We start from the raw sequence: 17,073 nt of genomic DNA on the forward strand, positions 1-17,073 counted from the left end.
CAAAAGCAACAATAGCATCCAATTGTGTGTCTGTGTACATGTGTGTGTGAATGTTGCCTGGTAGGCCTGGCACTGAACATGGAAACTGTCTCCTGTTTCCTGCTGTGCCCAGACAAAAAAGGGTTTATGTATATAGTCTGGAAGGAACAGAATTCAAATGAGCAAGATGCCTTCAGAAGAGTCATTGAAGCCATCTTCTGTTTTGCCCAGTGGGAAAAACCTGCAAAATTAGAAACACCAGAAAAAAATTTATCATTAAACCAAATATTGTTTCCTTTTAAGCCCCAGTCTACAGGGGCAGTTAAGATAACATATGGATGGTCACCTCTGGCAAACACACTAAATGCATTAATAAAATGCTAAATTGTGAAAAGTATGAAAATTTAAACCTTTCAGGTTTCCCCTATTATTAGGAAACAGGAACACATTTTATTAATTTTTTATAATTTTTCATATTAGCTCTTATACATTTGCTGACTATACTTTAGCCTCTTACTCTCTATTTTCAATTTATACACTGCACTACAAAAAATATTTAGTTTTAGCAAAAAATGTAACTGTTCTTTTAAAAATATTGCAGTGTTACTTTCCACTCCATTTTCCACTCCACAATATCCAAAGACTACTGTCTTAGGATATTGTGGAAGAGCCTGAAATACACGTGAACCACTAGAAAGGAAAAAGGCAGTGGTTGAAATAATCCATCCATTAAAAAGAGAAGAATATATCTTGCTTTGTTACTGAGAGCTGCAACAGCTTGTGGAGATCACTGGTATATGCATTTCAGCACTTGAAGAGAGAGAGAACAGATTCTGAAATCAATGCTGTTCTGTCTCCCATGTGAAGAGTCTCTAGTTCTGCTTCTTGACCCCATACCCAAAAAACAGAGTGTAGTCCATCCACAGGGGTGTCATAAAAAATTGAAATCACCTCATTGTTGTAGCAATTAACCACTACAAGATGACCCACATTTTCCAAGCAGATTAAAGTATTAAACAAGAACAAAGAACTTAGCATGTTTCCTCTGATGTCTGAACAAAAACTGAAAGACTACAGGAACAGCTTGCAGAAATCTAAAAATCTCAATTGTTCTTGGGGTGAGAGGTGAATTTCCTCGTGCTGCAAAGAGAAATGCCCTGCAGGGATCATTTCTACAGTCTGACAGGAGATTTGGCACCAGGGTGGAACTGGCCCATGTCACAATCCATTGATGAGAGTCTGGCAGTACTTCTGACAAGAAAAGCTTTGCTGCCATAATTCAGACAGGCCATCAACAGACATTTCTTCTGGAGTAACCCAGTGTACTGAATTATTTAAAGTCTCTGTCATCCACAGGCTGAGACCTGCTACTTGTAGGTATAGCAAGGAACATCATCTTCCAGCAGCTCTTATATGCTGACACCTAATCCCACAGAAAGTTACAAAAATCTCTCTGAGCACCCAACTTCTACCAATTTTGTGCATGTGAAATTTGTCACGTTATCACTCATCATATATTCTGTAGAGAATTCCTTAATTTATATTTGAAAAACATGAGACATTCTGACAAACTGTTATTAACTGAAGAGAACGTGACCATTTTCAGCATTTTCTAGCCCAAAAAAGTACAATAGTACCTACAGAGTTCCCAAATTAATGCTTGAGAACACTGGTTTTGTATTTTATTATGTATACAGGAAAGTGTGGTAGCTTCATCATGATCACAAAGACATCTTACATAAAGAAAGAACTCTGCCTTCAAGGAGTCTCAGTAAGTCTACATTAAAATGCTGGAGCTTTGAAGCTTAATCCTGTCCTTATTATACAATCTAAAAATGAACTTTTAGTATATAGAGGTAATACTTTAAATATTTGGGGACCTCTTTAATGGTCTATTTTAGTAGCCCCCAGAGCAACCTGACACTTGCATACTTCAACACTGTATCTCTCTATATAATTAGTAAATGTAACTGTTTAAAATACATCTGTGTCCCACATGCTGCCCCTAGATTATTGATGCTGTGGGAAGAAGAGGCACACAAAAGGGCTCTCTAACTTCAGTAATTATTTCCACTTGAACTCTAATACTGGTAGTCATGTGTTGGTATCATTGAAACCTTTTCTTGTCCTTTAATGCATTTTCTACCAGCACAATTTGGATATGTAATCACTCAGGTAAATGGGGATACACACAAATGAAAATACTCAGAAGAGCTCCAGGAAGAATGTAATTAATTTTCTGTATTATTGTACATAGAGTATTAGGGAACAATGCAAAATTAACTAAAACAATGCTGCATTATTTGTCTTAACTATATCCTTCTCTGTGGCATACATTTATGGGTACTGCTGTATTAGGTGTAGACCAAATCCTTTGTAGTGGACATTATTCCTGTTACAACACTGCTACAATAATCCATACTGCTATAATCCTAAATCAAATAAAATGTAATATTTTATGGTAAATAAAGTAGATAATAAAAATAGATAATAAATCTATTTTCCCCAATCATCAATATTGAATACATGTTATCTAAAACTGTGTCTCTAATAAGGGCTTCCACAGGGTATTTCACAGTAAGATGTAAAAGAAACAAAACCCATGTAGTAGACAGAACATAATTATGAAAAATCTTCCCTTGTAGATTTCTTTTCTGACTCACACTGAATTACACTCCAAATTCTAAGAATTTTTGATTTGTTTCAAATGAACATTTTTGTCTAGAGCTTTGGATTCTTTCCCAATATTTTAATTCTTATTTATCCTGTTCTGTATAAATGTTATTGAAGTCAATAGGAATTTATCTGTTTTATATGTTTTATGATCAGTTCCTAAACTTAGAGTTTAGAATAAAGTTATCTCAACCAGAAATTTAAGGAAAAATTGTGCTTAAATCAGCCAGACTTTAATATTGTAACTCTACTGGAGACTGCACATCTCAGAATATTCATTTGTTTCTTGGACTAAATGTTAAAAAAAAATAAATGAATTTAATGTATTTCTCCAGTCTTCTGGTAATGCAATTTTGCACGTTCATCTTTGCTCCAAGGCCTTTAATTAAAGGTTGTAGGTTGTAATCCTATGGTCACATTTTCTTTGCTCTGCAGTCTGGTATCTTCCCCTGATAGAATCCTCTTCCAGAATTAGTGAAGATATATTTGCTTTTTAGAAATTAGAGGACTTGAAATGACTTGTGGAAGCTGCCAAGAAAGATATGCAATCTCAGTATGGTATTCCTTGAATATCTGCAAAGAATCCTTTGCACGTGTCAGGCAGATTTTTAGCTACTGCATCTAAAAAAATACAGGTATAGGACATGGACTCAAATGCTACTTACCCAGCATAACACTGATTAAGCCACTGAGCTATTAAACCACACTGTAACTTCTCCAGCTTCTTAAGATCTATATATAAGCCTTCTTTAGGACTGAGATATATATAAAATGGTTTTAGTAGTGTTCACGGAGGTCGTTTTGGCTTTCCTGTTCTACAGAAAATTTGGCTCCCCACAGGTAAATAAAAGACTTGACTTTTTCATGTAATTCACACCTGCCAATACCCAATTTGTAAATTGCAGATGGATGCAATTAAAGTGTAAAATGAATAAATAAAACTGGTTCTGCAACTACTTATAAAAGCATGGAAAATCAATTTGATACATCAAGTCACAGACAATACAACTAAATTATAAAGTTATATATGCAAAAATGCATCACCCCTGTATAAATATGTATGTATAATCATAAATTAAAACCATATAGAGAGACTAGAAATATCCTTTGGGGAGGGAAAAATATTACATTATTGTAGAAGAGAATCTTGTCAGCACACTTAGGTTATACATTTGCTATTTTTTATGTGTTATATTTCATAAAAGAAACTCCAGCAGATAGCTAATATTCTGAATCCATTCACCAACTCTCTTCTGGACTATCAGAGAGCTACTGCAGGGGCAGTGCAGTAAAATCATGGCTACTGTTACAGCTCGACTCAGTACAAGGATGTTGTTTGTCTTGGGTGCTGTTGGAGCACCAGCAAAGCCAGCCCAAGATGAGGCAGCCACCACTCCATCCATCCAGTCTCTTCCTGATTCACCTCCTCCTCCTCACTGGAGCTGGTAGAGTTGTTTCTGTCACTGCTGCAGGGAAACAATCTGGGAGCAAAGTGCAAACTCACAAACAAACAAACCAACCAACCAGGCAGCAATAGCAGTTCACAGTATTCATACTCCTCCTGCTCCTCCTGTCACAGGCTTTTTTCTTTCTTTTTTTTTTTTTTTTTTGTTCCTCCTGTGTGATTGATACAGCTTAGAAAAATTATTAAATCAGACCATCTGTGTGATGCTGTTTGCTCTGGAGGTGTTCCTACACCCTCATGCTGGCAAGAGGGATGAACTGAAGCCAGGGTTACAAGAAATAATAGGGATGTCAGCTGTCTCAACTACTATTGCAGCTGAGAGGAGAACAGGGGGTACTGAACCCTCTGAGTAAAATGAAGTAACTGATGAAATTAATTAATTCCAGTACCAGGCTGCCTCATTCTCAAATATGCTGGCTCCTACTGAGCATTTCCAAGTCAAAATAACCTGCTAATTGAGAAACAACAATCAAACAGGGAAAATATGGAAGATGATGTCAGGTACATCAAGCCACAGTCCATCAGGAGAATTTAAGTGCAATGTCTTTGAAATTAGTATTATCTGACAAGGAGCTAGTGATCTGTCTGGGCTGGTGTGAGTCTGTAACACTGAGCTTGCTGCACTTGCCATAAACTTCATCCACATAAGGACTTGATAAAAACTGCTTTAAATAAAGCACTGCAGCCACCTAGCCTTGAAAATATGCAAGTGTTCAGGAATACTCTGATCACAGACTGGAATTAAGCAAAATCCTTCAATGTAGATCTTTCTGTAGATTCTTCAGAAGCCAGTAAAAGATGGATCAGTTGAAACCGGTAACAGAGAAATAATCTGAATTAGGTAACAGAACAACCAAAAATCACTGAAAGGTGAATGTGACCCATCAGTAAATCCATCTCTCTTGAGTTCATCTTTACAAAGTGCAGGACAGTCATTTTTACTTGGCTCATAATCAATTCTTGCTAATGCTATGTTCTCTGGTTCTGCCTAACACTGATGAGATAAGGAACAAAAGGATCAATGCTTTCATTGTGTTTGCTGCTAAACCAGTAATCAGGATAGAGGACTCAATTCCCTGAATCCTAATGGTACATGAATTTGCTCAAGCATCCATTTCGACTGACATCAATTATGAACAAACAACAACAGAAAGATGAGAATAGGAAAACAGTTTCAGAGGTAGAAAATGTGGACAGAATCAAATGTAAACCTGTGCTGCTCCTGTATGAGGGCATTCCTCATTTTCCTCTGTGGTCAACTGCTGTGCCATCCCCAGACCTCAAATCACAAAGCAAACCTCACCTGCCTCCTCTTCAAAATTCTCCAGCTGGGCACCTTTTACATAAAAAGACTCTTATTTCACTGAGATTACCTGCCCATCTGGACTCATATTCTGATTCCTGATCTTCTGAGTAGTAAAGACAGCAAAGAAACTTTAGTAGTACCACACAGTAACACAAGTTAGTGACAGACATTCCTTTTCTCCCTTCTCTAAAGGGAATTTTCAATAGGTCAATCAGACTTTTCATGCTAGTTAAATACAAAAATTAATATTTAATTTTCCACTCAGCTACAGAACTAATGAAAAAAAAAATACACACAACATATAATCAAAACTGAGATGGAAAACAAAAAAGATTCAAAGAATAGTCACAAATGTACTTTTTACTTCCCAGATATCCAGTAGCTTTAGAAATTTCTCTCTTAAGAGATATGAAAGGATTACAAGGAGATCTAGTGTGGCAGCCTATGGCAGACATATATCATGAGGGTTTACAGTATTTTTCTCTGAAACAGGCTGCTATGAGAACCTGTTGAGAACAGGTGCGTATGAATCCAGCTGGACAGTCTCTGTTCTTCTCATGGGCTGTTTTGTTATTTTTGAATTCCCTGGAAAAATTCAGACTCCTCGTTGAAGAAAAATGCATTCCATTTGAAACTCTATCTAAGCTGAGTACACATACATTCATTTTTTAATCATCTCACTTGCAGATGCTCTATATGGAAAAAAAATCCAACCTCTTGCTTACTGATATTTAATATCAACATGGTCAAATTGGTAAAATACCAAATTGTATTAAAAATATTGTTTTCAATTTCAGTTCTTCTGCTTGCTACAGTCTAAGAAAGATTCTTCAGAATAAAAACCTTGGACTTTTGATGCATCTTTATACATGAAAAGAACAGCCTTGTGCCATCCTCAGTCGTAGGAAATGACAGGCAGAGCATGACATCACTTTTATTTTTAACTGACTCCTTTCTGGTGAATTTATTTTGCTGTCAGTACATATTACAGCAGTGTTAATCACATTCAGGCTTTACAAAGACAGAAGCCCTGTGCTGAGTTTGATTCCACAAGCTGGGAGCTCTTAGCTTTTGAAGGAGAAACTTTATTTCAAATTTGCCACAATAGTTGATCTGCAGACGGATCAGTAAGAATATAAATCTAAAGTACCTATGAAAGGTCTACAACCACCAAAGGCATCCATGTGGATTTCTCCATTACAGCCACACCACACAGACTCACCACTTACAAAAGTATCAAATCCTGGACTCAAGAACACAGGTTTAGGCAGCAAGTAATTGACTATAGATATTGAATTAAACTTATCATAAGTCTGACTTCAGCACATTTTAACAGCTTCCTATTATCACTGGTCTCCTTAAACACTCACATGCAATGTCTAAAATAAGACAGGGTCAGTAAGCTTATTACCAGAGAGCAAAAACATGTTTCTATTCTCCTACAGACTGTGAGAGTCTGTAAAATAAACAGGTGGAGAAACTGCATCTTCCTGATTCCCAAAGAGAGCAGAAATCCAGCACACACCATGTTTATGCTGCCTTGTTTCTGCTGCCTTTCAAAATCCATTTGGCTTCTCTCTAAGGAAAACACAGCCATTCATTAATCCAGCATTAAAGCACACTGTACCCTTGACAACTATCATATCATAATTATTATTACTAAATTATGCTACTAGTAGGAGACCAAGTTCTGAAACCCTAGGTTCCCAGTTTAAAAAAAAAAAAAAAAAAAAAAAAAAGCAGCACAAGAAGTCTGGTCTTTTCTCTGTCCTTCATTAACACTCCTACTCCAGGTGACTTTATTACTTCATTCAGGCAACTACTACCATGAAGTAGCTAGCGGCCCAGAAGGCACTAAGACTCTGCAAACAGCACACACACAATTTAAAGCCATAAGGGAATTACTTATTGGCTAATTCACACAACAGCTGGAATGAACGAGTCATTAATCTCTATTGGTAAGACACCTTATCAGTCGTGGCTGAATAAAGTAGTCAACCATCAGGCTTTATTGCTTTTTTGCATCAGGCCAGTAGCTCTTACTCCTTCTGCCTTCCTTTCTCCTTTCTCAGATTCTGTATCTTTTCACACTTGAATCTATGAACTGCTGCTTCTATCTCAATTTCGATTCTGTCGACAAATTAATCTTTCTTATCATGCATGGCTTAAGGCCTTTTCAATATTTTCTCACAAGTAGTTTTTGCAATTTTTGCAAAGTCAGAAGAAAGGTTATTTGGCTGAGCTGAAAAAAAGAGGGTGTGCGCCCTGAAAGCATTGTGTAACCTACAAATTCTCAGCAGCACTAGGGAATTGTCCCTCGCCGCTTATTTTTCGACCCGCCGATAAACAAGCAGCCCCAGTCACGACATGACGTGTCCGGGGTCTCATCACGCCCCGGCTGAGAAGGAAACTCTGGGGCAGCCCGCGGCTTCGGGAGCATTCCCGGCGGGACCCGCCCGATCCGGGGCTCCCTCACGCACGCCTTTAGAAAAGCCTCGGCAGCGCCGAGGGCAAGGAGAAAGCGCCGCCGGGGCTCCGTGAAGTGCCAAGCGAACCGCGCTGTCCGTGTTCTCGTTCACTCGTTTATTTGTTCGTTTATTTGTTTGTTTGTTTGTTTGCCTGCCCGCGGTACTCGGTTCATTTCCTTCCGGTGCATCTCCGGCGCGGCACACCGCCCCTACCCGGCGTGCCCCGTGCGCAGGCGCGGCCCGCGGCGGCGATGGGCGGGCGGGTGACCCGCGTGTTCCGGAATTTCAATGTGGAGAGCCGGGCCAGCCGCGAGATCAGCAAGGAGAAGCCCACGCCGGCGCCGCGGCACCGCACCGCCCGGCTGGACGCCATGGCCGGTGAGTGAGCGCCGGCCTCGCCCGCCCGCCGGCTCCCGGAGCGGCACCGGTGACATTGAGAGCGGTGCGGGGCGCGCGGGGCATGCCGGGAGCCGCGGCGGCGGTGGCGATGGGGCGGCTGTGGGGGACCGGGGCGATTACAGCGGCAGCAGCGTGAGGGAGGCTGGTGGAGGTGGCCTGGTGGGCTGGCAGATGGGGGCGGTTGCTGGGACGGCTGGGGGGGACGGTCGGTCGGTGGAGGTGGCTGGTGGGGACAGGACCTGGGGACAGCTGATGGCGCGGGTGGTTCTGGGGACAGCTGGAGGAGGCGGTGGGATCGGTGGTGGCAGGGATGGTGGCACGGAGCGGTGGCTGAGCAGCACCGAGCGTGTGGGTACTGTGTCCCGCCGGGCTGTGATAGGTGGCGGGCCCAGCCCCACCTTGTGAAGCCGTGTCGCTGAGGTCAGGGCTGTGAGAGGGACGACACCTTCCCCAGAAGGCAGGTGCATTTGCGGGGGCCATGCCTGCCGCTGGGGAAGAACTAACAAAAAGGAAACTATTTGAGTCAGATCAATCTTTCCTCCTTTTTTTTTTCTCCCTTCCCTTCTTCTCACTGCCTTTAGATAGCCCAGAGATAAAAGAAGAAGTTTTCAGAAAGGACGATAGGTTCCTCACCTTGCTCAAAGACGTTTATGTCGAGTCCAGAGATCCACCGGTGCGGGTGAGTGCACCTCTGTACCAGCCATACCAGTGGCCTTCAAACTCAGCACAAAGTCTAGGTCAAGAAAAATGCTCTTTGTGCATAAAAGCTACCTTTTTTCAGTAGATAAAAGTGGTGTTTTTATTACTCTTCTATACATCAATAGCACCGAGTGTGTCTGACCCCAGGTTTTGAATGTGTGACAAATCGTAATTATTATGCAAGTTTTAAATGCTGATAGAGTCTTCCTTTTTAACATTGTGTTGTTCTTATATTGTTTTTCACCTAAATTCCTATTTCTGCTTCCTGTGAGACAGGATACTTCTCAAGCTTTTTGCAAAGATAGTTTGCCAGAGATCATTTGTGGAGTTGTTAAAAAAGACTGGGACTGTTGAGGGAGCAGGGATGTGGTTGAGGACAAAGATGTTTACTCTTTAATGCAGTCTTTAACTCCATTAAATGTTATACAGTGCAGAGACTCTTTTTATCCAGTTAATGGAAGCGCCTTAGGTTTTTTCTACATAATCTTGTGGGTTGTATGGTCATCATTTCCTTATTGCCACTGGCTGCAATCTTTTACTTGAAAGGCAAAGCATACTCCTTTGTAAAATGCAGACTGGGGTTCAGTATCTTCTTTTCCATCATATTGTGCTGTGGCTTGTGTATTTTACCTGTTTCATTATAGGACCACTTTATTCCAGCTGCTTTATTCAGCAGTAAATTTTTTTATAGTCATCTAGCAAAATCCCTAAGTCTCTCTAATTTGCCACTTACATGGTATTCAAGTCTAAAAATATTTTAAATGCAAATAGATTTCTTCAGTCTTTACGTGAAATCTCTATCCTTAATGTCCATCACAGAGGTTAGGACTCTTTGAAGTGCTGAAGGTCTAATTTCAGTATCTTTCAATATTCATGTATAAACCTGTCAGGAGAGATTTGAGAAAAAGCCAAAGTGGAACGGATCTTTGCTTGATTCCATGCCTACTCTGAGTTTGCTGCCACAGACTTGCCCTTGTGCTGTGTCTGCTTGCAGCTGTTAGAGCACAACTGAAGTGTAATCACAGAGACTTGTGGGCAGAGCAATACAAAAGCTTTCTCCCATGCCTGATGTTATCCTGTTGACTTTGTGCATTGTGTACATGATGTGTACACACCTCTGTGTGTGTTTGGGGTGTCTGCCTGTGGTAAGTGGAAAAGCACCAGCTTGGGAGCCCTGAAGTGGCAGAGTCCCAGAGACAGATGATCTAATTAAGAGTTGAAAAATCATTCATTATCCAAGCACAGTTTTAGCAAAAAGTAGAAGACATGGAGTACAGGCCAGACATTCCTTGTAGCTCAGAAACAGACACAGAGGTGCTATAGTATCCACATCAGTTTTCTCAGTATCTGAGTTAATACAGAGTGCCTGTGTAATAATCAGTGGTTGTGGGCTCTGATTACTATATAAATACTTCTAAATTTAAGTTAAGATTAATTGTTTGGGTATTTTTTTCAGTGTGATTCACTGATTAAATGTTAATAAAAGGAAATATGAGGAAGTGAGAGCTGTTTTGGAGATTACTTGGAAATATGAAGGGACTTTAGAGAAGACACTGTGTGTCTACATGTTGCAGTAGTCATGGCAATTAAACTCCATATGATGCTGCAAAATAGCAGGAAAGCTTGTTCTCTAGACAGAGCAAAAGAAGGAATTTCTTTTAGTAGGAAAAGTAAAATTTGAAAACAAAAGGAAGGGGAGAGAGACTACATGAAAAAAGTTTTCCAGTGGTATCAGAAGGATACCGATTTGTTGTATGATTTTTTTTTGTCCCTTCCAATGAATCAGTACCAAATATTGGCATATCTGGATTTACATTTGCCTACCAGAATCTGTAGTTTGCCTTGTATGAAGGGCTGCCAAGCCAATACAACACTTGGAGTGCAGTGAATAGGAGCTTTTCAGCATTTGGTTGGGAGCTGACACTCTGTGTAGAATGGCTGTGGAAGAAGCTAGGCTGGCTAAGTTTTTTTTTAAAAAATGGGGAAAGCTAACGGGAAAAGCTAAACAGAAAAAATATTTAGGAAAGCAGCTTAGCTGCTTACAGTATGCATAGTAAACAGAATTGCTGTTGAGCTCTTTTTGTTTTCCTTCCCTCAATTAGGTAAAAGATGGAGGTGGTGAACATCTTCCAAGTAAACAGGAGGAAAAGAGACTTACAAAATTAGGCCACTTGGAAGGTCTAGATGTTAAGAAAGTTCCCAAAGGCAAAATTTCCCTTGTGGAGGCTCTGACACTTCTTAATAATCATAAACTTCAACCTCAAATATGGACTGCAGAGAAAATAGCAGCAGAATACAGTCTGGAACTGAAGGAGGTCAACTCTCTTCTGGAATTCTTCATTCCTTTCGCTGTGCAGGAATTTCCCAAAGAAAGCAAAAAAGCTATAACAAGCCATAAACCAAAAAAGTTAACATAAAAATATTTGCCAAAACCTTTTGTGATCTCACTCGTGTCTTCATTTTACTGTCAAGTATATTCCATGTCTGAAAATTCAGTCGATAACGTGTCATCCAGCAAGGCTACTTCCTCATGCCAGTGAGATGGATTCAAGCAATTCCATTCTGCATTGGATGGCTTCAGTGAAGTGCAGCAACTACAGTTTGTAAACCAGAATATGACTAATTGATGATATGACAGCATGTCACACAGTTCTGACTACCCCATTCAAATGTTATGAACTCAGTTAAAGCATTTTACCTTAAGAGATTGCCTTTCTCAGCAGAGACTTCCTGGCCTGCAGCTCAAGAGGTGCTCTGTGAGCATTGGCTCTGTAATTTCATGTTGCACTGCTCTTTCCAGGAATTGCTGTCAAGGTGTGTGGATATAACAAACAGCTGTATTTCTTTTGTGTAAGAACGGAATGGTATTTATACTTTGTAAAGATGGTTAACCACAAGGAAAAGTCAGCTGTGTCAAACATAAAATAAAAAGAAAGTGAACAGCAAGAAGGCCTCTTTCTGGTGCTGGAACAGCAATGGTTCATATGTAACTCCTCTTATACTCTATTCTCATTTAGCTTAAATGCCTGCACCTCTCCAGGTGCTGTTAGTCAGGGAATTTGTAGTGATGGTCTTCTGGCATAAGTGTCTTGCAGCAGCCCATGGCATTTGCTGTATGAGGAGCAATGCTTCATATTAATAGGTAGCAAGGACATACAACTGGATGTACTAATTAGACCCACTAGGAAAACTTCTGTGAATGTTTGCCCATCCTGTTACAACAGTCCTTTTTCCCTGTGGAAGCCTTGTCTGATCCAAGTGTGGGCTAGATCAGGTCATGTTTACTCACAGCATGCATCTATAGAGATGACATGTGGGTAACACAAACTGTGAGGTAGTGGTGGATTTTAACCCTGATACTGTGACTAGTCATGTCTGTAGGTAAGAAGTTTTGCACTGATGGTTAATCCTGTAGCAAAATGTGGTCAGAATTGATATTTGAAAATGCATTATGGTTGCCTTCCTTTAAAAAACAAACCCAGAATCTTTAATTTTATGCCTGTCACCAAAGAAGGTGAATTTAAAGGGTATAAGTCTGTGCCAGGCTTACAATGTAACTTTCTTTTCATGAACCTTTCTGCCAAGTCTTTGATTTGGAGTCTGGTAAATGTCTTGCCGAGAAGATAATCAACTTTGTTATTTCACAGCAAGATTCCTTCACCTTCTTTGAGTTGGAACACAGTATCTCCAGTACAGTTTGCCACAGTGTATTTGAAGGTTATGTTTGATTCATTTCTGAAGTACATAACGCTGTACGATAGTGGAAGATGTCACTATGTGCATTGTATAAAAATTCAAAATTGTTAGTCTTAGGATGTGTGGCTTATTCTTTATCGTCTAATACAATGGGATACAGAGCTGCACTATGAAACTCATGCATCTGAGGTATGCACCACATTAAGATTGCTTTGCACAAAATACTGTTTTATAAAATGTTATAATATAATATTGTAGGTAACACAATGTAATATTTAAGGTAACACTCAGAAAACAGCTGTGGAATGCATTTGGTACAGATACTGTTGATATTGAAAAGATGCTGCAATTTCCTGTAAAATGAATTTTATTATGGATTGAAGTTGATTAAAAACAACTACAACCAGCACCAGACAACAGTTTAACCATGCCCTTTGACCACCTTGATATGTATTTTGTCTGTGTTCATGAAAAGTCTTGTGATGTGGCTGCACCATCACAGTGCTCTGTTTCACTTCATGGTACACTACTGTGTTTACACCCTCCAAGAGCAGGCTTGTACTTTGGGATGTTTGGTGTCATCACATTCAGTGCCCCAGCCATACCTTCAGGACAAAATCCTATCCACAACTGTGATGATTGCAAAGCTGTGCCCTGTTTCTGTGCAGCCAGGATCTCTTCCTCAGAATATTATCCACAGTGGGAAAGTAGATGTCCCACAGAAGAGTTGGTGTAGGGATCCCAGCTCCCTGCAAGCAGGTGAACTTGTGGCCCAGAAGGCTTCTCTGGAGCAGGGTAGTTCTCTGGCAAAGTGTGTTCACCCCAGGAAAATTGGATGCAATGCAATTTGTCAGCAAGGGTTCTTCTGCTGGTCACCTGCCCCACCTGCTGGGCAGTGTCAAACCACTATTACAAGGGTATTGCCAATGGTACAGGATCATGTAAAAATCTGTACCATTATCTATTCAAATCATCTGAGGTGTGAATGTTTAGCTTTCACTGTGTCTTCCAACATGGGGCATGTGAGTTCCCCAAAGCTCACAAGAGCCAGGAGCATGGATCTTTATCTGGTGGGAAAGCCTGATGAAGCTCTGCAACACTACAATCTTGTCCCATGTAGGATACTGACCACAGCATGTGTGTGTGCCTGCAGTGCTCCAGTATGTGTTTGAAGGTAATGCTGTCTTTTAGGGTTGATGTATGGAACAAGACTATTTCCACTGTTGCATCTTTTCTACAACTACTTATATCCTTTCTTCCAGTTTCAAGGGACATTTTACACATCAGTTATCTTGCCTGGTTACTAGTTTCTAGTTGGAAGAATAATGGTATTTTCTCTACACTTGAAACATGGTTTTGTCTGTGTCCCTTTATATCCCTTTCCTGTTTGGCTGTCAGCTTAAGAAATAGGTGTTCTTCAAGCAACTCTTTTTTGAAGAGCTAATTATGGGGATTTTTTGGGAACATGCAGTTCAGTTTTCAGGTACTTCTATGTGAAGAATTTTTCATGTCTCATTGCCATGCATATTGTGAAACAAATTTAGTTAAGGTGGTTATGGCCACCATGCAGAAACATTACATTTGGTAGAGAACAACCTGTCTCACTCAGACTGCTTTGTTATTATGGAATTAATGCAATGTGTTGCAAGTACTTTGTGATCCTGTAGCGGATTTGTTTCATTTCTAGTGTGGGACAAACTTCTTACATGTGACATTATTCTACCAGTCCTTCAAACATCACTGAATAAACCCCAGACCACTTTGAGCACCAGTGCAGAGTGAATACACAGGAGCAGGCTGAGCCTCATTTGATAATGAGGGTTACATTCCTGGTGAGTCATAAAATTGACTGTCTTCAAGGGAGTTCCAGCAGGTATACTGGAATTCCTGGCTTGAATTTTTTTAAAGAAAATTTCTTTAGGGGTAGTCAAATACCTATTTTACCTGGGTTTTCTTGGACATACTCCTCTTTCTGTGCTCTTGTTCTATCTATAAGTCTATTCCCAGCCTTCTGCAGCCAGTCTTTGCTGCTATGAAAACTTCATGCAGTTGCATTCTTTCTCTGTTCTAGATCACATGCAAATGTTGATTGTATTCTGCCCTTTCAGTAACAACTGTTTTATTTCTGCAGAGCTCTCTTGCTTTCTGAGAGTAGCACATCTGCTGAGATAAAGATGAAAAGACTGAGCATATTTTGCACTGCAGAACTTATGAATAGGACAGGTTTTCAAAAGGAATTTAGCTTTGACATCTTCAAAAGCTACTCTGTAGGGATATGTGAACCTAGTAAGTAATCTGTCTCACCATATACGTATTAATTGTAGCTTGGTTCCTGCAGACCGATGGCAAGATAGCAAGGTTGGAGCTGTGAGGCAGGAGTGAGTTTTAACTCTGCTCCCCATGCAGTTTAGTAAGAGGGACCTTCTGTACAAAATGTGAATTTTCTGTAGCCTCCCAGCACAGGGAACTTGTCTTTTAAGCTGCCTTTTTTGCTCAAGGAGAAAAGAAGAGCGTATGTGTGATATGTGTATTAAACTTACAAAATGGAACATCTTATTTCTGTATTGGATAATCAAATCAAAGCTCAAGTAGTCATACAACAGGATCAAAATGCAAAACTTAAAAAAGGGTGACTGTCTCGCTTTGTTACATGTGAGCATCATGCTTGCATGTTTGAGATTGCATGAAGCTTCACATTTCACAGCTCTTTCTGAAGCCCCTTTATACAGGAGTTTCCTGGCTCTTAATCAGATGGTGCCACTGTTGAACTGACAGGGCAGCATGACCAGAGCAGGGGAGCTTCAGGTGCAAACAGATTTTGGTACTTGAGACTGTAGCAAGTTGTACACCAACTGATGTGCTACTTGCAAGCAAATCACCCTGTTGGTGCTTGTTATTAAATCTCTTTCCAACAATCTACAAGTCTGATGAATTCTGTTAACCTTTCATAATTTAGGTACTGCTGTGTTGTTACCAGAGCTAAATTTTTTCTTCTGAAAAAAGCCACAAATCCCATGGATTCAAGTCTCTTAGAAACTTAACATTGGTTTTCTTGGTCTGAAACAGAGACTTAGATGTACACAGCAGCAGTGGTAACAGCAGCACATCTCCTGTATCATGCTGGAGGGAGAGCACTGTGGTGCTCTTGTGCCTCTGCAAGGTGGGGTGGGATTTGATGTGTCTGCCACCAGGAAAAGAATTTTTAAAAAAAGTCTGCCAAGATGGTTCCTTTGTGACAGTTCTGCAAAATCTCCTTTCAGTGTGGGTTACTTCAACTGCAGAAGCTGGTTTTAGGTGAGATGTTTTGGCCTCCTGAGAGGAGTAGTGCTGCACTGCCCTGGAGGGAAGCAAGTGGGGCCAGACAGACCACACAGATATCTCCTATAAGGATTCCTCACACAGGAAATGAAAATGCATGAGTGGCATGAAGCCACTGTTTTTAGTAAGCTGAGGAAAATGATGGTGTGGTTGCATCAATCTCTACTTTTTCAAAAGTCATTCAGTGGCACCCACACCTGGAAGCTGGGATCACACAGGGACTGAGGAATCCCACTGCTGAGTGGGATGAGCTGCATGTGGTGCTGGTGAAAGCTAGAGTCAGTCCTGCCAGGGCTGCTGGAACTGGAAGCCTGAGTGTAAAGTCACAACTGGAAGCTCTAGTTACACAGAGCTTGGGGTCTGGAGAAAGGACAACAGATAGCACTGGTAACTTAGGTGCACTGGGAGTGCAGAGCTGGTTATAATTGCCTGTGTTGGCAGAGGGAAAAGAGATAAAAGTGGAGTCTCTTTGAGACATTTTCTCTGACCTAAGGTATGTCCTTTTGTTAACTGCACAGGGCTTTGCTCCAAAAAAATATCAACACAGTTCATGACTGAACTTCAGCAATGTGTGGAGTGTGAAATAGAGGCAGAGCAATGAAGCAGGGGCAGAGCACAGTAAGCCTGGACAGTCAGATCCTTGTTCAGCTGCCATATGTACAGGAGTTGTGCATTGCATGTCACCCTTCCCTGCCCTCTCTCCCAGCCTCTGGGGTTCACAGGACAACACTGTGGCCTAAAGGATGCCACAGGCTTGATACCTAGGTGTCCCCTTGTAAAGTGGGGTTGTGGATTTCCATCCCTCTTAAGGCCAAGCAGAAATGGAATGTTAGATAGAGCCTATCTTAGCAGTTTCCATGCCCCCTAAAAGCTGGAACCTGTGCATCTCAATTGCATAATTCCTCCACTCCATGAATTTTCTTCATGAGAACCAAACATAGCAGGGCTCAAGTCCCTGTTGGTGGGCTCAGGTGGGGCACTGGTAGGGGCTACAGCCTGGTGGGAGGAGGAAGGGGCTCACTGCTGCTCAGGGAGGGAAGCCTTCTTCCTTACCACCCACCCCCTTCCAG

At 40.8% G+C, this 17,073-nt stretch overlaps 1 protein-coding gene across 2 annotated transcripts; it reads left to right on the forward strand.

The window, feature by feature from the left end:
- The first annotated feature begins 8,091 nt into the window (after positions 1–8,091).
- NDUFAF4 (NADH:ubiquinone oxidoreductase complex assembly factor 4) lies at positions 8,092–15,600 on the forward strand. 2 transcript variants are annotated; one of them, XM_054629567.2, is made up of 3 exons: positions 8,092–8,269; positions 8,872–8,969; positions 11,092–15,600. In XM_054629567.2, exons 1-3 carry the CDS (start codon positions 8,143–8,145, stop codon positions 11,404–11,406), a joined length of 540 nt encoding a protein of 179 aa, XP_054485542.1. In that variant the 5' UTR covers positions 8,092–8,142; the 3' UTR covers positions 11,407–15,600. The 2 variants fall into 2 exon arrangements, with proteins under 2 accessions (XP_054485542.1, XP_077030848.1); XM_077174733.1 differs by lacking the exon at positions 8,092–8,269 and adding an exon at positions 8,337–8,422 and having other exon boundaries at positions 8,876–8,969.
- The last annotated feature ends 1,473 nt before the right edge of the window (positions 15,601–17,073 follow it).

Source organism: Agelaius phoeniceus, chromosome 3, assembly GCF_051311805.1.
Source record: "Agelaius phoeniceus isolate bAgePho1 chromosome 3, bAgePho1.hap1, whole genome shotgun sequence".
NCBI lineage: Eukaryota > Metazoa > Chordata > Aves > Passeriformes > Icteridae > Agelaius > Agelaius phoeniceus.